Genomic DNA, 23,263 nt, shown 5'->3' with positions numbered 1-23,263 from the left:
GAGAGAAGCCACTAAAATATTAACGAGAGGAACAAAACTCCTTCAGATAGTGCTAACTGCTACAAAAAAAGGAGAAACCAGAACAAACAGAATGAGGCGGCAGAAGGTAACGGGGGAAGGGCCACTTCATTAAGGATGGTCTGGGAGGTCTCTCGGAGCAGGTGACATTATGTGCTGAGACCTGAACTAAGAGAAGGAGCCGAGCAAAGATGGTGGAGACGGAATGCAGGCTGGGGACGGCCAGGGCAAAGGTCCTGAAGCAGCAACAGCCTCAGGAAGGAAGAGAAGGGAGGCCAGGCCAGAGACCAGCCAATCACTGAGGAAGTCGCAGGCCCTGAGGGTAAAGACTGGGGCTTCTTGCACCCACCTCACATGCACTTAGTTAAGGACCCTGCAAACAGCAGGCACTCAATAAATTCTGCCCGTTGCCTGGGAGCGTGGGTCTCCTGAGGGACCCAGGAGAGTGCCCTGTATTTAGTAGGTGCTGAAACAGTGGGAGAGCTAAACTGTGAACTGAGTCCTGGCAGAGGCCGGGAGCCCTGTCCTCAACTGCCCACAGGCCACAGGGACTTCTGCTTGGCCTCCAGTCACTCAACACCTGGGGCTCAAATAAAGAAGCCAAACAGGAAGGGGCTTGGAAAGCCTGGATTTGAGCCCCGGCTCCATCTCTGCCCGTTAAGACAGGTCACTTAACCCTCTTTGGGTCCTGGGTCCCCAGGAATAGAAATCCATTCCCCCCTTCCCCTTCTGCTTCTTCTTGGGAGTCACAATCTCAGTGCCAGAAGGACCCACATTCCTGGCTCTAACAGTGGACACATGGCTCAGGTCAGCCCAATCTGCGTATTTCCATCCCCTGGCATTGTGATTGGCTCAGAGACAGGCACCTGCCTTAATAAGAGCCCGTGAAACCCAGTTCTGAGACTTTCATTGGGACTTCTGGGAAAACTGGTGCTGTCACTTCACCTCGGTTGCTAAGAAGAGAAAGCCAGGCCGCAGCTGCTGGTGGCTGGCACGCCACTGCAAGTCGAGAAGCTGCCTGGGAGTGATGCCCGCAAGGGACACAGAGGCTAGAGATGGAGGAAGATTCCCAACAATCTCAGCTTGGTCCTGGGTCCTGCCATGCCTGTGGTCAGCGCAATTTCTCAGTCCCATGAGGCAATAAATTTCCTTTTTGTATTAAATCCCCTTGTTTTGGGTTTCTGAGATTTGCACACAATAATCCTATCAGATCCCACCTGTAAGTGGGATGAAGGCATTCCAACCCACCTTAATCAACTCGAGCCCTGTTTTTAGGAATAAGCGACTCTGCGTGTACAGCACCTGGCCCTTGGTGCTCGATAAGTGGTGGTGGTGATTAGCTACTACAGTCAAGACAGTGAAGAAGGGAACCTGTGACTGGCAGCGCCAGCGCCCTTGTCTCCTGACACTGCTCCTGGCTGCCCTGGTGGGGGCAGGTGGCAAGGAGGGCGTCACACACCTGCTTGGGGGGCTTGTGCCGATTATACTCCTCTCCCCAGAGCTTGGCCTCCATCTGTAGACGCACGTCCTCAAAGTACACATCCCTGTCCACCGACTCGATGTAGCGCTTTGCCACGTAGTTGGAGGCCCCCTTCCACTGCTGGGCGTGCAGGAAGTTGGACAGCTTCTTCCTGGGGGGAGAGGCAGCGAGGGGGCCCGTCTGGGCACTTGGGTTCACCAGGGACCCAGCCCTGAGTCCTCAGGAGGAGACCTGGCTGAGCCAGGAACAAGATGCAGCGGAAGGTAGGAGGGGCTTCCCGACTGCACCGCATCCTTCCAAGAGGTGGGCAGGGGACTTAAGGGACATTGGTAAAGGTCTCTTTTCCCACATCCCTTGGCCTCCAAGGACCAGAGTGGAGATGAGTAGGATACTATGGAGCACATCATCACCACAGCCAGGCCCAACGTGTGGTCCCAGGGAAGGTAGGTGGAGAGGAGCTTGGGCCACCGACCATTCCTAGGCCAGAATTGTCACAATGACCCGGCTCAGGAGCCTGAAGGAATCTGGCAGGGCCCCCCCAAGAGCCAGGCTGTCACTTACGTCCTGAAGCACTCCCTCATTGCTCCACGGCCGAAGGGCTGAAAGACAGCACAGGGAGGGTTCTCAGTCCCCATGCCCCACCCAGAAGCAACCCTGAGTCAGGAGATGTCCCCCTTGGATGGTACCCACCAAATGGACCTCATCTCAAGCCTAACATCTCTGGCCCTCAGTCCTGCCCCCCAGCACTGAAGTCTGATAGAACTTCAACCTGGAGGCTGTGCGATGAGAGACCACCTGTTCCCCCACCCCAGCTGAGCAGAAACCCCCCGGGGGTGAAGGTGTTATGGGGGGGACGGAGCGGAGAAGACAGTGTGTGTGAAGGGATGTGCGTGCAGCCCTGCCTGTAGCAGAACCCGAAGCCCACCAACAGTACAATAAATACAGTACGTCAGGTGTTCACGTGAAACACTGCCCGGCAAGGGGAATGAAAACACTGCAGTTCTGGCAAAACCAGGTACAAAGCTCACGTACAACATGTTGAGCAAAAGCCATGCTGAAAAGCACATTTTACAAAAATGGGCAAAACTGACCTAGGGAGACAGCGTTCAGGCTGGTGCCCACCCTCAGGGGTCAGGGATAAGTGACTGGGCTGAGGGGCCCCTGGGGTGCTGGTGACACACTGTCTAATCTGAGTGCTGGCTCCACGTGCGTTCACTCCGTGAAACCCACCAAGCTGTGCGTGTTTCTGTGTGTGCAACACACTAAAGAAAGTTTCACACAATAATCCCTCCCCTCACTATACAGGAAGAGCTGTATTTTGTGGTCTGTTTCTTTTTCCAAAAGGCTGGTGGCCAGCCATTGAATTCACATTACCAGTCAGTAATAGGTGGCGACCTGCGATTTTATGACTATTTACAGTCAACTGATTTTCAACAAGAGTGTCAGGAAGGATATTTTTATAAATGATGAATATATGAAATGTCCAGAATAGGGAAATCTAGAGAGACACAAGGTAGCTTAGTGGTTACCCAGGGCTGGGTGCAGGGGAGGGAACTGGGTGCTGACTGTAATGGCTACGTCCAGGGTTTCTGGAATGTTCTGGACTCAGTCGTGGTGAGGTTGCACGGCTCTGTGACTATGCTGAAAACCATGCATTTACACTTCAAATGGGTGTGTTGCACAGTGTGTGAATAATCTCAATAAAGCTGCTATAAAAGTTAAATATGCAACACTTTAGAGAGCTCCCCAAAGGTAAACGAACAGAGGGTGTGGAGCGGGACACGGACTGAAAGCAGTGCGAAGAGGCGGCCCAGGCCGCCCAGGCTGGCACACCTGCTCACCTGAGAGGCCATCTTCACCAGGACCTCGTCCTCCAGCCACTCCCCGGTGACGGCGTTGTACCTGCAGAGAGAGCCCACCCGGCACAGGTCCATCACCTGATCCTGTCACTGGCTGAGGGTGAAAGGCCTCCCTGGGCCCCCCGCTGCCTCGGGATCAAGCCCACTTGCTACTCCAGGGCCCAGTCGACCTCCTGGGTGGGGCTTGTGGGCACTCTCCCACCCTCCCAGGCTCCCCCCCACACCAGGCTCCTTCCCTCTGCCCAAGCACAGGGTGCCCTGTCCACCGTGTCCCCTCAGCACTTCCTGCTGTGCTGCGGGTGGGCTGCCCCGGCTGTGTCGCCACCCAGGCAGGCCCAGGTCTGTCTTGTTTACTGGGGGGCCTGCTGTGCGTGAAGGCCTAATAAGTGCACAATGAATAAGTGACTGAATAAGTAAATGTCCTTATTATATCCGGGCTACGTAACAAACGGCGTGTCCTAGGACAGGAGGCGGCAGTGCCCTCCACCTGCCAGGCACCTGTGCGCAGCCCGGCCCAGGTCGCTGGGTGTGTCTCGTCATGTCCAGCGTGAGCCCAGCCAGGAAAGGGGCTGCTGGGTGCACATTCCCTCTCTCCTTTCCCAGGCTCCTCTCTCCACCGAGCCCATCTGCCCCTAGGCCTGCTAAGCCTCAAACAGGTTTGCCTGATAGACAGCACCTCCGCTCAGTAAATCTCTATCCTAAAACGTGCTGCGGGGCTGAGGTGTTCTCAGCGCCTGCAGAGGCCTCCCCGGCCCACCTCTCGGTGGGGACAGGCTCGAGAACACTCCTAGCCCCAGTGAGAGCAGCTTCTCAGAGCCTGAAGCCTCCGTGAGGAAGACTGGCAGAGGCCTGGGAGGCGGCCTCCCCCCGCCTTCCCCCCGACGGGAGGAAGGCTCACCACTAGCCCGTGTCAGGTACTACGCTCAGTAAATAATAGCGACGATGATTATTACTATGTAGAGACCAAGGGAAATAATCTTCCCTCAACTTCAAAAGAGACTGAAAACTGAGAGGCACCGGAAGAGGCGGGGTGGGGGTGGGCGTGGGCCGCATCTTATCCATCCCTCAGGACCACTGACACCGGAAAGGTCAGAGCTGCTCAAAGCGCTGAGTGTTCACTGTATGCTGGCTGCTTAAGCGACTATCTTCCACCAGCCTTTGCAGCAGCCCTGTAGACTGGCAGTTACTGTGCCCACTTTCTAGCTGGGGAAACCGAGGCTCAGAAAGGCAAAGTAACCTGCCTGGGAGCCAGGGTTCAAACTCTGATTGGTTTCAACCAGAATCCTGCTCCTACGCAGCCTGGGTACAACCCACATGAACAAAAATTCCCCTTGCATCGGAGCGCTTTCAAAACCAGAACACAGGAGGAAGCCTCCAATTCAGAGACCTCTGGAGGTAGTGGCCATCAGTGCCTGACCACCCTTCCCAGCCAGGGCAAGTAAAGGCAGACACTTTGGTTAATAAATACATTTTGGCTTAGTCCCTGGTCCCAGGTCCCCGCAGAGCTCTGGGACATTCAGAGCCACCCAGGATGTGTGTCCTGCTTTCCCAGGGGCATCCCTGTGTGGCCTGGTGTCCTCAGCCTCGGGGCCACATCTCACCAGCCAACCACCACGGTGCCCTTGCAGGCAGGAAGGAACAGAGCTCTTATCCTCTCCTGCAGGGGCCCCCACAATGCTGACCTCAGCTGCTAGCACAGACCCCAGAGCGCACTAGGAGGTGGGCCTCTAGCAGTGGGAAGGGGGTGCATTCCAGGCTCTAAGCCAGGAGTGGGGAATGTCCGGCCCACGGGCTGTATACAGCCCGTGAAATCATTTGGTCTGGCCCTGCCAAGGTAACCGCAAGCGGGACTCAAAATTCAATAAATCTAGGAGTTTTTTTCATAGTTAATTTAAAAAAAAATTTTTAAATCCTCACCCGAGGGTATTTTTTCATTGCTTTTCAGAGAGAGTGGAAGAGGGGGAGAGAGAGAGAGAAACATCAATGTGAGAGAAACACATCGATTGGTTGCCTCCCGCCCCGACCGGGGGCTGGGGATTAAGCCTGCAACTGTGGTACATGCCCTTGACCGGAATCAAACCCAAGACCCTTTGGTCCAAGGGCCAATGCTCTAACCACTGAGACAAACCAGCTAGGGCTTTATAGCTAATTTTTAAGTTGATAATTTTGTCTGGCCTGAGAATGATGCTATAAATAAATATCCACATGGCCCTTGGCAGAAAAAGGTTCCCCACCTCTGCTCTAAGCCATCTCCTCGCAGGGGGAGAGCAGGAAAATGTTGCTGAAAGGTGGAGAGGCTTCCACTGTTTCTGCATCTGTCTCCCTTCTTCTGGCAACTACACATCAATTTTTCTTCAGGGAGCCCTGTCATCCATTTTCAGAATATGTGGCCTAGCTGAGGCTGATCCCCAGCACCCCCTGGCTTGTAGTATGTCAATCAGAGCAACACTCCCTGGTACAATACTCCCTGGTTTAGAGATGGGCACATAACCAAAACCAGGTCAGTGAGAGTCAAATATGAAATTTTTGTTTTAGCCCAGCCAGGCGTGGCTCAGCGGTTGAGCATTGACCTAGGATCCAGGCGATCAGGATTCGATTCCCGGTCAGGGCATATGCCCGGGTTGTGGGCTGCAGCCGATCAATGACTCTCTCATCATTGATGTTTCTATCTCTCTCTCTTCCTCTCCTTTCTTCTCTCTGAAATCAATAAAGATATATTTAAAAAAAGAAAAAGAAATTTTTGTTTTAAAAAACTTGAGAAAGAAAAGATTCTTTTCCACTGGGTGCAATGAAATGTGGGGCTCTGTGCCACTGATATAAAAGAGTCTGTCTGAGGTCAAAGTCGAAAGCATCCTTGGAGCATCTGGAACCAGCCACACCTGAAGCCCACACACAGGGTAAGGCAAAAGTAGGTTTCCAGTTGTTTGTATGGAAAACAATAAATAATTAATAATAAATAATAATACAAGCATAAACTCTGTTTCACGTATTCACAACTATAAACCGAATTTTGCCCCACCCTGTACATGAAACAAACATTCCCTTTTATCCTTAAGCCACTGTGATTTGAGTTCCTGTTACCTGCATTTGAAACAGTTCTGACTCATTCAAAGGTACTGGACTAACCCTTGGCAAACTTTTCTCTCCCTGGGGCAATTAAGGGAACTGAGAGGATTGGCCTGGATCACTCAGAGCTGGAGGGGTCTACAGAGGTATGGAACAGCGGCGGGCTCCAAGGCAGGTCCATGAGTCTTCTAAAATTACGAGCAAAATTAGACATATGTGTGCAATTTTCTGAGATGGCCCTCATCAGATTCTCGAAAGGGGTCCCAAATGCTTGACATGTTTTCTACTCAGGCTTTCCTAATGACTAAATACATACCGAGTGCTTGAAACAGTGCCTGGCATGTGCAAGACTCAACAAGCAAGGGCTACTCAGCACCACTGTCTTTTCTATCATTATATTACCGGTGGTGTTTTGTGGTTTTTTATTTTGTTCTTCATTCTCCCTGAAACTCCCTGAAATTACTCTTCCCTCCCTTTGCCTTTTCAAACAGGAAATCTAGCTGCTCCCAACTCCGCTTTGCGAATCCTCCTGGGGCCAAGGCATTGAGAAACTGTGTGCTCTTCTCCAGGCTCTTCCCTCTGGTAGCAACTGCACAGCCACAGATGGAAGCCTGGATCCCTGCGCTGCCCTGGAGAGCTGCTCAACTCTCATCTACCTTCATCTGAGCAAGAACACACCTTCATTACATTAAACTCCCCAGGGGGTACTTGTTACTGCAGCACAGCTCAGCCTAGCCTGTCAAACACATTCCTTATAGGACCACGTGGAGAATTAAATGAAACAATGAAGAGTGCCTTAAGCATACACACTCAAATATTGGCTTTATCGTTCCCTTCTCCTAGACCTCCAAGGGCATTTAGGTCTCACTGATTGTGAGCAGAAGCAGGAACCAGACCCCCAAGGACTCCTAGAGGCCTGGGGCCATACAGCAGCCCCGGACAAGCTGCTGACCTGTGACGCGTGGCGTACTCGGTGGCAATGTCCTCCAGGTGGAACTCAGCCCAGGGGTCGGGCATGTGCTTGGCCTTCTCGATTGCATGCTTCCAAGCTTCCTGCAGAAGGCAAAGGGTGTGTTAGAACAAGGGCTTCTGGGACAGGGCAGCCCAGCCTCCTCTAGCCTGGGATTTCCCGGGGCTCCCCACCTCTGGGTAGGCGGACAGCATCAGTGACAGAGAAACAGTCCTGTCTACTATCCTTTCAGGAACATAGTCCCCGAAAGATCCTATTTACTCAGCCCTCCTGGGGCAGAAGTGACATGTCTTGACCGCAAAACTAAAGAAGAAACATGATATGCACAGGAAAACACACACCACTTCACTTGTAATTAAAAAAAGTTGAGAATGAAAAGGAGACATCACACCCCATCCCACCCACCCCCACCCCACCCAGCCAGGCAAATATTTTCACGATTAACAGTGAGTGCTGGCCAGGGTGTGAGAAGCGGGTGGGGCCCTCAAGTGCTGTCCACAAGTGTGCCCTCCTCTGAAAGGTAACCTGGTAAATGAAACATGCATCCCTTTATTTTCACTCAGAGTTCTCCACGTAGGAATGCGTCCTATAGAAAAACAAGCACGTGTGCAGTCATACACCCAAGAGGTGTCACTGTGTGACTGCAAAGCTGGCCTTATAAATATTATCTAAATTATAAATGTACCCATTTTACTGTCCTAAATGATATTCAGAGATAATATGACCCTCTAAACTCAGAGTATATCAAAATCATACAAAAGATAGCCTGCCTTTACATTAACATAGTGCTCAGTTCTGGCTCAGATCATCAGGAACAGGTTTCCATGAGATGTGCCAAGGTCCTGGGGACACAGGAAAATTCAGCGCCTGTAGAGTCCCCCCCATTCCCGCCCCCGCCATGGTTGTGATGGCTGAAACATCCTCCAAAACTTTCAAAACTGTTGCAGACCAGGGCTCTTTCGGAGCTCCTCGGAAAGACAACGAAGCCACATTATAAAAAAGAGACAATTCTGATTCTCAACAGTTTCATGGTACAACTCCATTTTTTGTTTTAAAAAATCTCATTTTATTGCTTTTATATAACCCCAGAGTGGAATCCTTCCCTGTCCCCACCATAAAAGCACTCCCGACACCCATACTAGGTGATCCTCTCTCTCTTTTCCTGAAGAACTTGAACCTTTGCCCTGTAGCCCTTACTGGATCAGAGACCACAATTCTCTTCCGGGCCCCAGGCCTGAGCCCAGGGAGGAGGCTGGATGGTGGGCTGGGCAATGCCTGGGCATGGCAGGCCCACCCCGATTCCAGACCTCCTCCCCTCCCCCCAGTATCCCTCAATCATCTGGACCAGTTGTCCAGGAGCCCCACTTCCCACAGACTTGGCCCAAATAGGACAGCATCCCACCCATGCCCTTGCCTGAGCCCCATCGCTGTGATCCTGCTCAGAGACAGGACAGAGGAGCTGAGGCTTCCAGGAGATAAACAGGCAGACACAGACACACAGACAGACACACAGACAGACAGACACACACACACACACACACACACACACACACACACACAGCCCAGGCCTCCTCCCAGGGGCTTTCTAACCTTTCCAGAGTCCAAAAGTAAAGCCTGTAATTTTTTTCTTCTAATTTGCAAGCTAATTCACATTTAATAAAAACACTTGGGAAAAAAGAAAACAAAAAAACAACTAGAAAACAAAAAAAAGAAAAAGAAAAGGAAAAGCACTTGGAAAATATAGAAGACCAAGAAAATTCAAACCCGCCACAGGCCATCTACCGAGAGCAACTATCGTCAGTGGTTCGGACTAACTAGTTCTTTCCAGATCCTTCCCGTAAATAAGACTGGAATGACACTGTCGGTGTAATTTCCAGCCTTGGCACTTTTACTTAGTGATCTTGAGTTTTTCCTGATTCCAAACGCGTGACCTGCTTATATGGTGACACTGCAAGCACTACAGAATTCGGGTCAGGAAGGGGAAGGCCTTTCGAAGCCCGTTCTCCGCAAAGCACGCCGACCGCGGGGTAGACACCTCACTGGAGCCTGCGGGCCTGGGCGCACACGCATCCCGCCCGCATCGGACTTAACGCAGCGCCCAGAGCGCCTTCCCGTGTCACATGGACAAACGGGCTGGGCCGAGCGCATTCCCCTCCATGCTTGTAAGACACATAAGCGTATAAATGTGCCTCGAGGTATTTCTCCCACAGTTCGCGGGCAGTGGGACCCTCTCCAACGCGCTCTAGTACAAGCAGCGCTGAGCTGAACATCTCGTGTGTGAACCCATGTGGACCTGTGCAGGGTCTCAGCAGGGCAAGCCTCTCAGAAGTGTAATTGCTGGATCACGTTGAAAATTTACTTATTTGGAGTTTTCCTCCAAGAAGATTCTGCTAAGTTATACTCCAAGAGGCAGCAAACAAATTCCTTACATTTTTATCACAAACATGGCATAATGAGTTTAAAGGCGGTTGGCACAGTAATCCACGGTATGGGTTTGTCATTGTGGACTTGGCCATTCACCTACGATTCGCCATAGTAGACTTTGAGCTTGTCACTGGCTTTTTCCTCTGTCACACATCACCCTGCAGCTGACATGTTTACAATTAAGAGAGATTCTGAATTTCTGCACTTTACAAAAGTGCCAGTCCTCTCGAGACCTCCAGCTTCTGGGAAGGGCAGGGCCGGCCATCTGCCCACCCGCCCAGGAGCCTGCCCTGCTCCGGGTCCCGAGCAGCAGCCGCAGCCCTCCTGAGCATGCCTGCCCAGCCCTGTCCTGTGCCCGAGACGCACAGCTTTCCAACTGCACCTCTCTCAACTGGAGACTCAAATGCTCCCCAAGACACCAAAGACAAGGGCCCCCGCATTCAAAAGTGAGGACCAACAGAATTTACCTCCTGGCTGGAGGCTGTGGCACCAACCAAAAAACAGTCAAGGAGAAAAGAGTTTTAGAATTAGAGTGTTATTTTACAGCATCAAACTTACCTTTTTCTCAAAACCCAGAAAAGACGCACGCCACGCCTTGTTGGCAACAGATGGGTTTAATGCAACTGCGTTTTTTAAAAACATAGTATAAAAAGTCCTGCACTCAGACCTGGCTCCCTGGACTCTAGTTCCCACCCACGGCTGACTAGATGTTGGAACATCCACTTTCTTGTGTATAAACACCAATGAAGAATGTTTTGACTACTGGTGGTCAACTTTTTTCCTGCCCCAAACCTGACGCAGCAATGTTCCCACCAGAAAGAGTGGCTCGTTGAGGTCACAGAGTAAACAACCCCTGCCTGAGCTGAGAATCACAGGGATACTCTTTTACCCAGCAGGTTAGGAAAAACAGGTGTTTAGGACTCTCAGACACTGTGAAGGCAGAAGGAGCAGCACTGCCACCCGGGGTTACGAACCTTCCTCGCTGACATGGGACCCAGCCATTCCGATCACCTACCCAGGTGAGCTGGCTCCAAGATGGTCAGTACTTACAATGCTACATAAGGGTTGAGCACTTCAAACAATCGGCCCATCCACGGGGAGATGATTTCATACACTTGGTGCATAAGAACGTTTCGGTCAATGACAGTGGTCCCAGAAGATTCTAACAGAGCTGAAAACTCCTATTGCCTAGTCACGTAGCTGTTGTGACATCACAGTGCTTGACAATGACCATAAGTTACTACATTGCTCCCTTTATGTATTCGCTATACTACACTTTTGCTTTTCAAATCCACGCCAGAGGATAATTTTTCCATTGCTTTTCAGAGACAGTGGAAGGGAGGGAGAGTGAGAGAGAGAAACATCGATGTGAAAGAGACACATCGATTGCTCGCCTCGCGCACGTGCCCTGAGCAGGGCCGGGATCACACTTGCAACCGGGTATGTGCCCTTGGCTGGAATCGAATCCAGGACCCCCAGTCCTCAGGCCGATGCTCTAACCATTGAGAAAACCGGCTAGGGCACTATACTTCACTTTTTATTGTTATTTTAGAGCGTACTCTTTCTACTTATAAAAGGTACATCTCATGTTTACCGCATTCTGGATTGCATCACTTTCTCTCACGCTTGATTTAATCTCCACTGCTTTACAGGGTCCGTGCAGCCTGAGTGCACAGCGTCACAAAGCACACAGTAGTGGGCAGTGATGTCCTGGCCTTCACACTCACTCACCCTCACCACTGACCCCCAAGAGCAGCCTCCAGGCCTGCAGGCTCCCTCCGGAGAAGTGCCCTGAAGGGTGCACGCAGCACATTACACGCTGCATGGGCTTGCAGCCTAGGTGTGGGGCAGGCTGTCCCGGCCAGGTGTGTACAAGTGCACCCTGATGTTCACACACTTATGCAATCACCTAACGAGGAGTTTCTCAAAACGCACCCTGTTGTTAAGCCACACATGACTGCACTTGTACGCAGCCGTTAGAAAGATCGAGGTGCTGACATGGGCAATCTCCAAGACATTGTTTAGGGAAAAAAGCAAGTTGCTACATAGTGCAAACAGTAGGACCCCATTTAATGGTGGCGGAGACCCACAAATAGCTACCATAGATTTCTAAGGGTGTGTGTGTGTCTGTAGCTATATACATAAAAGTCTATTTATATATAAATGCATTAAAAGAAAGAGGTCTGAAAAGTGACTTACACCAAACGGACACAACGCTTCTCTCTGGGAAGAGGAGGGGATGCAAGGTTAGTCAAGGAGACTTCGGTTTTCTCCGCAATGTTTGTTTTTTAGATTGAGAATGTCTTAGGTATTGCACGTGTAAATCAAAGTTCATGAAGGCCGCTGGGTGGATGACTCCCAGGCCCTGTCAGCTCCGACATTCTCTAGTTCTAAAGATCCTAACACTCAGCCACGGGCGACTGATGAACCCTGCACAGTTGGGAGGTCTGGGGGTTTCATAAGAAGGAAAACAGAACCTTGCCTAGAGAGCAGAAGGGATTTGGTTCTTCCAAGCTGGAGAGCACAAAATAAAAAAGTAATAGAAATAATAAAAATAAATTCCCTGGGATATGCCAGGAGTGAGGCTGGCTGTATGAGTCATGCGGCTGCTGTTTTTACATCTCTGCTCTAATGATCACTGTCACAGCAACCATGTGCCGCCCAATCTTACACGAGGGCACCAGGGGCTCCCGGGGGCCTCCTCCAAACATCGCCATCACTTTCACAAACTGCATGCTATAAAGTATGTTTTCCACAGTCACTTCTGTAGACTTTGAGCTGTGGCTCTAGGCCAGCCGGCCCCGGCCCTCCTAGCAACAGTAAACCACACCCGAGGACAAATAAAAGAAGTGGGAAGAAGGCGACAGCTGGTCACAGTCTGAAATGAGAAGAGGCCAACGGTGCTGTGTGGCTGCCCCGCTCTGGCCACACCCATTTCGAGGTTTCCTATAATTTCCAAGAAAGCCAGCACTGAATATAGGAGTAAAAAACGAAGTCTCCCACCGGAGGAAACGCTTAAAGAAATGTGGTATATCCATACAGCGGGCCTCCATGGAGCCGCTGAAAAATGACACACTAGATCCACGTTTACTGATGTGTGGCGACAGGCACCATCTCACGTGTTGAGGAAACGCTGGTGACAAGAGCATACAGAGCACAGTCCTAGATTGTAATAAAACCTCCCTAGTTATTGATTGGCGTCTGTATTTATACTGAAATACGCACTAAGACCTTAATAGCAATTATATCTGCACTTCCACTGTTTTCTGCAAGGAACACGAATTCCTCTATAAATCAATAAAATGAATAATTGAAAAAGAAACAATGCTGAAAATCCTCAAGAAATCTTTTGGAAAATAGTAACGGCAGCTGAGCCCTCCCCCACCAGTGGGGTTGAGTCACGGCTGGAGAGGACAGGGTGGGGAGGCTGGGATAACAACCAGCAAGGCCACAGCGAGAGGACGCACGACGCCCTTGCCCCCTCCGGGGAGCCCTGTCCCTCACAGAATCTGGGCAGCCCTGTTAAGGGTGGACAGGCAGGCAGGACAGTGCCCAGTCCACTGGTGGGGTGCCCGAGGCTCAGAGAGCAAGGAGGTGACTTGCCTGCAGATGTGCAGGCCCGGGACACAAACCCAAGCTCGCCACGCCCCGGCTCCTGCTCTTTCACAAAAACGGAAGGTATGGCCACAGGACCCAGCAATTCCACTCCTCAGCATCTACCCAAAAGAAATAAAAACATGTCTACGCAGGATCTGTGTAGCACTACTGACAACGGCCAAAAGGGAGAAACAGCCCACAGCGCACCAGCTGACGGATGGGTAAACAAAACGTGGTCTATTCATACGAGGGAGTAACATTCGGCAACCAAACCGGAGGAGGTAACAGCCAGGCTGGGAGTGGAAAGTGCTATGCTGAGCGAAAGCAGCCGGACACCAAAGGCCACTGTTGTCTAGTGTTATTTGTATGAAACATCCAGAAAAGGCAAACCCACAGGACTGAAAGTAAATTAGTGGTTGCCAGGGGCTGGGTGGGATGGGGACACTGGGGGGGGGGGGTGGCTAAAAGGTACTGTGTTTCTTTCTGGGGTACTGAAAACAGGCTAAAATTGATTGTGGTGATGAACGTATAATTTTATGAATATACCAAAAGACATTGAATCGTACATTTTAAATGGGAAAATTATATGGCATGTGAATTATATTTCACTAAAGATGCTAAAAAACTTTAAAAAATAAAATAGAAGACAGGGGATCCTTGTGCCCCAGAATTTCCACAAAGGATGTGGGCACTTTAGCACAAATACACACTTTGGAAACATGAGTCCCCACAGCCTGACTCGAATCTCCTCTGCCTCCTGCTTTCCAGAGCCCTGGTCACCAAGTGCCCTGCCCAATGCCAGCATCACTCTCTTTCTCCTTCATCTGCCCTGCAGGCGCATATCTTGCTGGAGGGCCAAAGCTTTTTGGACCCAGAATGCCTAAGGTTCCCTTTCTGAGCCTGCATTCCCAGGGCAGCAGGCAGAGCTCAGAATTGGCCACTGCCTCTGGGTGTGCACAGAGCTTACTGTGGTCACTGGGCAGGGGCAGAAGCCCAGTGCTGCCAGGGTGTGGCCTCCCAGGGTTCGGGTGGGCAGGGATGCCTTTCTTCCCAGTGAGTCATCGGACACTGGCTCCTCCGTGTCATTCCTGGTGATGGCCATCTTTGGACCAAGCTCTGAGAGCCACGCTGGGTGAGTTGAAAAAAATCAGTGTCATCACCAAAGTCTGCCAACAAGGGTGTGGGAAGCAGGAGTGCCCATGCGTCCTGGGGGCACAGAGGCTGGTGCAACCTCTTTGCAGGACAACCAGCAATGCCCACCCAAGTTCTAAACCCACAAACATTTTGCTTCAGCCATTCCCCCTCTGGAGGGGTTTACCCGGCTGCACACCCTGCATGGGCCCAAGAACATACGCACAGGGATGCTATGGAAGCACTGATTTTGGTAGCAGGAGATTGGAAATGACCTGCATACCCATCCACAAGGGACTGGCTACATACACGATGCTGCTTCCAGAAAATGGCATGATATCAAGCCATTAAAAAACAACAACAGCCTTGGTTGGTGTGGCTCAGTTGGTCAGAGCATCATCCCGTGCCCCAAAAGGCTGCGGGTTTGATTTCCCGTCAGGGCAAATACCCAGGTTGTGGGTTCGAACCCCAGCCCTGGTGTGTGCAGGAGGCAACCCATCGATGTTTCTCTCTCACATCTCTTCCCCTCCCTCCCTCCCTTCCTTTCTCTAAAATCAATTTTAAAAACTTTAAAAACTACAATAAAATATGCAAGACCACAGTCATGAAAAGCCCCAAGTGGTTAAGATCGTAGAGGCTCGGGTTTACTATCTGTCAAATGCTCACCACCAAGGTCTGCTGTGCAGGTTAAATGAGTTGACATGAGGAATGCATGCAGAGCGGCACCTGGCCGACCCACTGTGCCTGTTAGGAAAGTTCTGGCTGCTATCAGCTCACCCGTGCAAGGCAAGGCAGCCCCAGGGAAACAGGGGTCAGAGGTGGGAGGTTTTTCAATGTATATAATAATTCCTACAGCTTCAATTCTCTTTACCTTGTTCATGTGGTATTTACATATTATAAAATATATGCACTTTAAACTTTGCTTAGATGTATGTAGAAGCACGTTTATTACAGCACTGTTTATGATAGGAAAAAAGGAAACAACAAAAGTGTCCCTCAGGAGGGGGGCCGCCTGAATAAATGCACACACCTCGTGTGACGGAAACACAGAGGAGTGTGTTCTGACGCGGAGCGGTCCCCAACATAGTCCCAGGCCAGCAAAACAATTTTTTAAAATTAAATTTCCCCCTCTGTTAAAAAATGTAACACATAGATATGCTTATTCTGGAAAAGGGAGAAATGGGAGAGTTGAAAAGGAGTGAACCACTCCTTACCAAAGACTGTCCCTGTCGTGTGGGTGGACATCCCGCCAGGCGGGTGTCTGTCAGAGCTGTAATGCGACTCCGCATCCAGCTATTTAAATTGAACTCCGGAGCAGAAGCACTTTCCCATGTTATGATAAACTCTATGAATATCCCCCCTGATGTTCTGCGGAGCGCGCTGCCGAAGGCCCCAGCCTCCATAGGGACAGATCCACCATTCCCAGTACACGCCAGCACCTGCCAGGAGCACGTTGGAAGAATGCCAGGTTGCCATGTCGACAGTAAATTTAAAAACATGTTAGCTTTTTGAGTGCCAGGGAGAGTGAGGTTTGGAAAACTAAGCAGCTATCTCTCTCCAAAGTCACCACCGGCCAAGGAACCCCACTGAGCCTGCTTCCAGTGACCTAGGACAAGGGCACCCAGGAGCTCCACCTTGTCCATAACTGTCACCTCGCAGTCAGGGGCTGACTCATAAACAGAGAATGACATTAGAAGATGACAGGCTCACAAAGCTCTGCTACTAGCCCCAGGGAATGCAAAGGAGATGGCCAGGGCACTTGTCTTCTATCTTTTTTTTTTTTCCTTCAAATTCTCGCCAAAGGATATTTTTTCCATTGCTTTTTTCAGAGAGAGTGGAAGGGGGAGAGAGACACAGAGAGAAACATTGATGTGAGAGAGACACATCGATTGGTTGCTTCCAGCACCCACCCTGACTGTGGCGAGCCTGCCACCCAGGTATGTGCCCTTGGCCAGAATAGAACCCGGGACCCTTCAGTCCACAGGTCTACGCTCTAACCGCTGAGCCAAGCTGGCTAGGGCCACCTTGATCATTTTAACAGACCACAGAGTCACCCGCTGAAAGAGGTTTCAGGCAGAGGCGAGAAAAGCAAAGCCCAGAAGGTCCCTGGGACCTGGGGTGCCCATGCTCAGTGAGGACTTTGAACTTTGCCTTCTTGATTTGTTTTTTGCTTTTGGGAGGGATAGTTCTTATTTTTCTTCTAAAAACAGGTTTTTTTGTGCATACAAGTAGCACTTACATGTAGTTTTAAAAGCTCCAAATGTTTAAAATAATATACAAAGTAGGTCATCAAAGTCCCCCTTAACTATACCCTCCCCCTTGGAGAGAATCGCTGTTTATTGTTGCATGCAAAATTCTGCCAGTTTCTGCCATGCAAACAGTAATATATGTGTATATATATTTACATAAAAGTGGGATCACATTATATTTCAACTTGCTTTTTTACTTACCAGCGTATAAAAACAAAACAGCATATGAAAATCAAAACTAGACCATCACTGCACCAAGGGCTTTTCACAGATTCCCCCCAGGAAACATTTATATACCTTGGCCTGGTTTCCAAGTCAAACCACACAGGAAGCTCATCTCTGTTCTCATGTAAATACAGCACTCTGTTAGAACCCCGGTTTGTAAATAGAACCCATTTTTTTCTTCATCACAAACAGTACCGCAGAGCACACCTTTGAATATGTAAATCTGAGCACAGCTGTTTCTGTACTGGTTCTGGATGGACGGCGGGACCCCTCATGTGGGCTTTGCAAATATACGATGGAGAATACTTTGGGCTGTCATAAAGCGTGGGGGATGTGGCATTTTGTGGGCAGGGGCCATGTGTGCTGAACATTCCACAGTACAAGGGACATTCCTACCCAATAAGAATTGTCCCTCCCAGATGCCAACAGCACCTCGGGTGGGAACACTTTGCCTGAGGATGAGTCTTGCAGATGAAGTTGCTGTCTGAGCTATAAATGTTTTATTTTAAAAACCACTCTCAAATGGCCCACAGGAGTTTATGTTTACGTAAATACTATCTTCCATGTGCCCTTTAGAGAGACAGCATCCACAGTGAAGTGAGCTCAGCATTCAACCATTGCTTCACTGATTCCAGATGAAGCACCTACTGTGTGCACAGCATGGCTCTAGGCCCTGGGGTGAGTGGTGATGGCAACAGGGTCCTGCCCTCACGAAGCTCACACTCTAAAACCACACCGACAGACAACCCCCACCCGGGGTCACTCGGTCTGTGTTTCCTTTAAAAGCCTCACCATAATGCGTTTTTTGTGGTCAGAGACTGTGCCCATCAGTGTCTGAGACCCTTCAGTTTGGGGACCCACTCAATGTGTGCTAGAACCAGACTTCTGTTTCCTGATAAGAGGCAGCTGTGGGTGGAACCCCCTCCTGGGTCTGCCCCCCAGGAGACCACCAGGATCCTCCTGCGCTGCAAACAACCCCTCTTCTGTGACCCTAACCCCCATCCCATGCCCTGGCCACATCTGACTGTCGCAGAGATGGATTCCAGATCCGCCACCCCACCCCCGGAACTGGGATGCAGAGGGTCAAATTTAAATCTGTCTTTGCATGTGGCTCCATCTGTAATGAGGGGACCATGGGCTGTGGGGTCCATTTTCTCACTGTGTAGAGCAAGGGGCAGAGAAGAATAAAGGATAGGCAGAGAGGCCCTGGCCGGGTAGCTCAGTTGGTTAGAGCACCGACTCGATACACCAAGGTTGCAGGTTTGATCCCCCGTCAGGACCCACGCAGGAATCAACCAATGAATGCATAAGTAGAAAAACAAATTGACATGTTTCTCTCTCTCTCTCAAAATATCGATTAAAAAAAAAAAGAACAGGCAGAGAGATTCAAAGGCGAGATAGAGACAGTCCTACAGCAGCCGGTTCCTGGATCCGTTCCCTGAGAACCAGACATCACTTCTACCCCTGGGCCCCAAGAAACACTCCTGGACTATTACAAGAAATTCCCCCTTTCCCTTGGGCCACGTGAGCTGGCTCCTGTTTCACAAGCCCCTCCGGCCCCCTCTGGGACAGGACGCCACAGGAATCCTCATGTCTTTGAGCCTTTCTTATCTAAGATGAACAGACAGGAGGCTAGACGGCTCCCCCAACCTTCCCATGGGGCTGGGTGTGCTTCAGAAGCCTCCACAATACAGGAAAGTGGGTCAAGTCACAACCTCAGAGGGGACCCACAGGGCTATTTCTGGAGCTGCCTGTCCCAGAGGGACTCAAACTAGACTTCTGGCCCTGAAAGGAAAAAACATCCAGCTGTCCAAGAACTTGAATTATTTATTAATTTTCTAAAAACAGATAATTCTGAAGTTAGAAAAAAATGCTTTTAATTTCAAATCCCTAATGGTAATAAGCATTTTGCCTACTAGGCATTATATCTGTTTGTGAGGATTAAATATAAACAACAGTATTGTGAGGATTAAATATAAACAACAGTATTGCATTAAAATTTTTTTCACCACCAGTTATACAGAAGTCCAATAAAGTTTCCCTTCTTCCTCTCCTTTACACAAGCTTTGCCATGATATGAACACAAACCCCTAACAAAACAAGTCCCTTTTCCTCAATCCAGAAGAAGGGTGCCCAACCCAAGCACTGGCTTTTAATACTGCAGCCAGCACGAAGGACTACAGTTTCCATCACATCCCCTGACCACACACGCACACACTGGGGCGAAATAAAGATATTTAATTGGTCCGTTATGAAAAGCTAAGCTGATCACCACATTTACATGTGCAAAGGTATGCAGACAAACGTTCCAAAAAATAAGATCTTTACAACGTGTAGTGCCCCCCAGTATTTTCTAGTCTTCCATTTCTTTCCCTTTTTTTAAATCCTCACCTGAGGATATTTTTTCCATTGCTTTTCAGGGGGGATGGGGGGAGGGGAGGGAGAGACATCCCGCATGCAACCCGCCCGGGGCCAGGGAACAGGCCTGCAACCCAGGTACACGGGCTAGGCCAAAATTAAACCCGGGGCCCTTCAGTCTGCGGGCCGATGCTCTAACCACTGAGCCAAGCCGGCTAGGGCCCCCTCCAGTTCTTAAAAAGCTGGTCAAGGTTTTCTCAACCTAGGAGTGGATCCTGAGCAGCTGTTTGAAAAGCAACACTCTACAGTAATGAACTTGCTCTAACCTGACAATCAGCTTCGCAGGCATAGACTCAGGCCCAGAATTTACAGCGCTGTCCCATCTGGAAACACAGGAGAGACCCTGCCCGGTGGCCCGGCTGCCCATCCTGCGGGGGCGACCTGGGCTGGGGCAGATGGGGCAGGCGGCCCACTCACCTTAAAGCTGAAGGAGCTCCCCGGGGAGGCGCTGAAGCTGCACTGCTCACTTTTCACTAGGTTGCCGCAGTAGTTATTGACCTTGGAGTTGCCGTTCTGATGTGTCCTGGGGTCATCGGTGAGGGGGCAGATGAAGTAGCCTTCCTCATCATCGCTGTCTGCGTCAGAGTCCCCGTCGTGGCCAGCCCCGGAGGTCTGGCCGCCATCAACGCCCTCCAGGCGGAAGATGAGGTCTTCGTCTGCCATGCTCCCAGGGTGCCCGCTGGACCCAAAGGGTGGGTGTCACAGCCAGAGTTCCCGGGCAAATGCTGCAGGGAAGGCCCTGAAAAGGGGAAGCAAGAGAGTGGGTGCTGGGGCCGGGGGCAGGGGGGGTTCAGGTTCACTGGCGCCCCGTCTGAATGCCGCTGGTGACAAGAGCTGGCACCCTCAGACTGAAAACTGCAGCTATCTTTGGGGGAGGCACTTGGCAGGCATCATGTAGGAACATCTTAAATGCACAAACTCGTCGACCCAGTAATTCTACTTCCAAGAACTCAGTGCTTAAAACAAGTCAGGGAAACGAAATGCTTCTTTAAGCAACTGGAGTGATCTTTTTAGGACATTTAGATCACTCCCACAGCTTCTCTTCACATTCTTGATAAAATCGAAATGCCTTTTAAGGTTACAAGGCCCGAGTTATCCGGCATCCTCCAGCTGTGGCGGCTCCCCACACACACTAGCTTTCTTCCCATTCTGTGAACATGGGGAACCCATTCCCACCTCAGGGCCTTTGTACTTGCTGTTCCCTGTGCCAGGAACAACCTTCCTAATCTTCCAACACTGAGTTCTTCCTCATCACTTAGATCTTCGCTCAAAAGTCACATTTCTAGAAAAATATTCTCTGACTCAATTAAAACAACCCCTCTCATTTCTCAAAAAATTAAAAATAGAACAACCTTATGACCCAGCAATCCCACTTCTGGGAATTTATCCGAAGAAACCCAAAACAATAATTTGAAAACATATATGCATGCTTATGTCCATTGCAGCATTATGTACAATAGCCAAAATATGGAAGCAGCCCAAGTGCCTATCAGCAGACAACTAGATAAAAAGAGGTGGTACATATACACAATGGAATACTACTTGGCCATCAAAAAGAATGAAATATCACCACTTGTGACAATGTGGATGGATCTAGAGGATATTATGCTAAGTGAAATAAGTCAGACAGAGAAAGACAAATATGATTTCACTTACATGTGGAATCTAAAGAACAAAATAAACAAAATAGAAACAGACTCACAGATACAGAGAACATTTTGAGGGCTGCCAGATGGGAGGGGCTTGGGGGAGCTGGGTGAAAAAGGTGAAGGGCTTAAGAACTATAGATTGGAAGTTACAAAACAGTCACAGGGATGTAAAGTACAGCATATGGAATATAGTCAATAATATTGTGGTAAGTATGTATGGTGCCAGGTGGGTACTAGGCTTATCAGGGGAATTATTTATAAGTTACATAAGTGTCTAACCACTGTGCTATACTCCTGAAACTAATAAAACACTGAATGTCAACTATAATTGAAAAATAAAGAATTATTTAAAATGAACAAAGAACCCCTCTGAAACACACACCCAATCACTCCCCTAACACATAGCCTGTTTTATCCTCTTCATAGACTTTCCCAAACTGAAATCATCTCATTTACTCATTTAGAGTGCCTCAAAGAGCGCCTGACAGAGTGGGGACTCAATTCACATCCCTGGAATGAATGAGTGGCCCTCAGAGTGTTCTCAGTAGCAGCCCACAGTGCTCATCAGTGGAGGCCTGCTCTACACCAGGAAAGGCTGAGTGACTGTCACAGTGGGAGCTCTGGATACACACAAACATGTAAAGATAGCCAAGAAAGAGCTCATCAAGGTTGTAGGAAACAAAAATCAATATTATTTCTATATACTAGCAATGAACAATCCAAAAATGAAATTAAGAAAACAACTGTACTTAACAAAATAAGTGTATGACTTGTACAATGAAAAACAAAACATGTCCAAAGAAATTAAAGATCTAATTAGGCAAAGACTTCTTAGAAACAACACCAAAAATACAAGCTACAAAAGAATAGATGAACTGGACATCATCAAAATTAAAATCTTTTATGGTTCAAAGGACACCATCAAGAGTGAAGAGACAACTTACAGAATGGAAGAAAACTTTGCAAATCATGTATCTGATAAGGGATTACATAAAGAACTCCCATAACTTAACAATAAAAAGACAACCCAAATAAAAATGGGCAAAGGATTGGAACAGACATTTCTCTAAAGAAGAAACACACATGGCCAACGAACACATGAAAAGATGCTGCATATCACCAGCCATTAGGGAAATATAACTCAAAGCCACAAGGGTGGACACAACTTTAAAAAATGGGAAATAACAAGTGTTTGCAAGGATGTGGATCAGCTGAAACCCTCACACAGTGTTGTTGGTGGGAATGTAAAATGGTGCAGCAAATTTGGAAAACAGTCTGGTAGTTGCTCAACAAGTTAAACACAGAATGATCTAGCAATTCCACTCCTAGGTATATGCCCAAAAGAAATTAAACATGTCCACACAAAACCTGTACGCGTTTGTTCAGAGCAGCACTATTTATAACAGCTAGAAGGGAAAACGACCCAAATGCCCATCAACTGATGAATGATTAACCAAATGTGGTCTCTCCACTCAGTGGAATACTGCTGATCCACGAAAAGAAATGAAGTACTGAGACATACGGAATCTTTAAAACATCGTATTGCCCGGCCGGGCGTGGCTCAGGGTTGAGCATCAACCTAGGATCCAGGAGATTGCAGTTCACATTCCCAGTGCAAAGAAATTACACCCGGGTTGCAGGCTCCATCCCCGCAAGGGGCGTGCAGGAGGCAGCCAATCAGTGACTCTCTCTCATCATTGGTGTTTCTATCTCTGTCTTCCCATCCCTTCCTCTCTCTGAAATTAATAAAGTTTTTTTTTTTTTTAAATCTCTTTAAAACATCATGTTAAGTAAAGGAAGAGAGCTGCAAACGACCACATATTGAATGATTCCATCTCCCTGGAATGTCTGGAATAGGCGCATCTATAGAGACAGAGAGCACGTGGCGCCTGCCTAGGGCTGGGGGAGGGGAGAGTGGGAGGAAACCGGGAGCAACATGATAATGGGTTTCTCTGGAGTTGGTGGAAATGTGCTAAAAGCGACGGTGTTGGTTGCATGACTATGAGCCTGCTAAAAAGCCCTGCACACTTTAAATCGGTGGAGAGTAAGGTCTGTGAATTACACTCCAGTAAAGCTAAAGTTAAAGACAAAGATAGTCAGGAGAAAACTGTTGCAATTAGAAAGCAAGCCGCAGAAGAGCAGCCGGGACAGTGATCCTCCTCCTGTTACAAGGTAAA

General features: G+C 49.3%; 1 protein-coding gene across 2 annotated transcripts in view; it reads right to left on the bottom strand.

Annotated features, from left to right (window-relative positions):
• Positions 1-23,263, bottom strand: part of EEF2K (eukaryotic elongation factor 2 kinase) — a 56,978-nt gene that overhangs the window by 22,335 nt on the left and 11,380 nt on the right. For both annotated transcript variants that reach the window (XM_087815827.1, XM_087815828.1), the window contains exons 2-6: positions 19,855-20,176; positions 7,376-7,476; positions 3,340-3,400; positions 2,060-2,097; positions 1,478-1,649 (exon numbers count right to left, since the gene is read on the bottom strand). In XM_087815827.1, the coding sequence (XP_087671953.1) occupies positions 1,478-1,649; positions 2,060-2,097; positions 3,340-3,400; positions 7,376-7,476; positions 19,855-20,100 (618 nt within the window). In that variant the 5' untranslated portion in view covers positions 20,101-20,176. The remainder of the gene's footprint in view (positions 1-1,477; positions 1,650-2,059; positions 2,098-3,339; positions 3,401-7,375; positions 7,477-19,854; positions 20,177-23,263) is intronic.

The sequence above is a fragment of the Miniopterus natalensis genome, chromosome 3 (assembly GCF_054644295.1).
Source record: "Miniopterus natalensis isolate mMinNat1 chromosome 3, mMinNat1.hap1, whole genome shotgun sequence".
Taxonomy (NCBI): domain Eukaryota; kingdom Metazoa; phylum Chordata; class Mammalia; order Chiroptera; family Miniopteridae; genus Miniopterus; species Miniopterus natalensis.
Note: the sequence above shows the minus strand (reverse complement) of the source record. Positions and strands in the feature narration are given on the sequence as shown.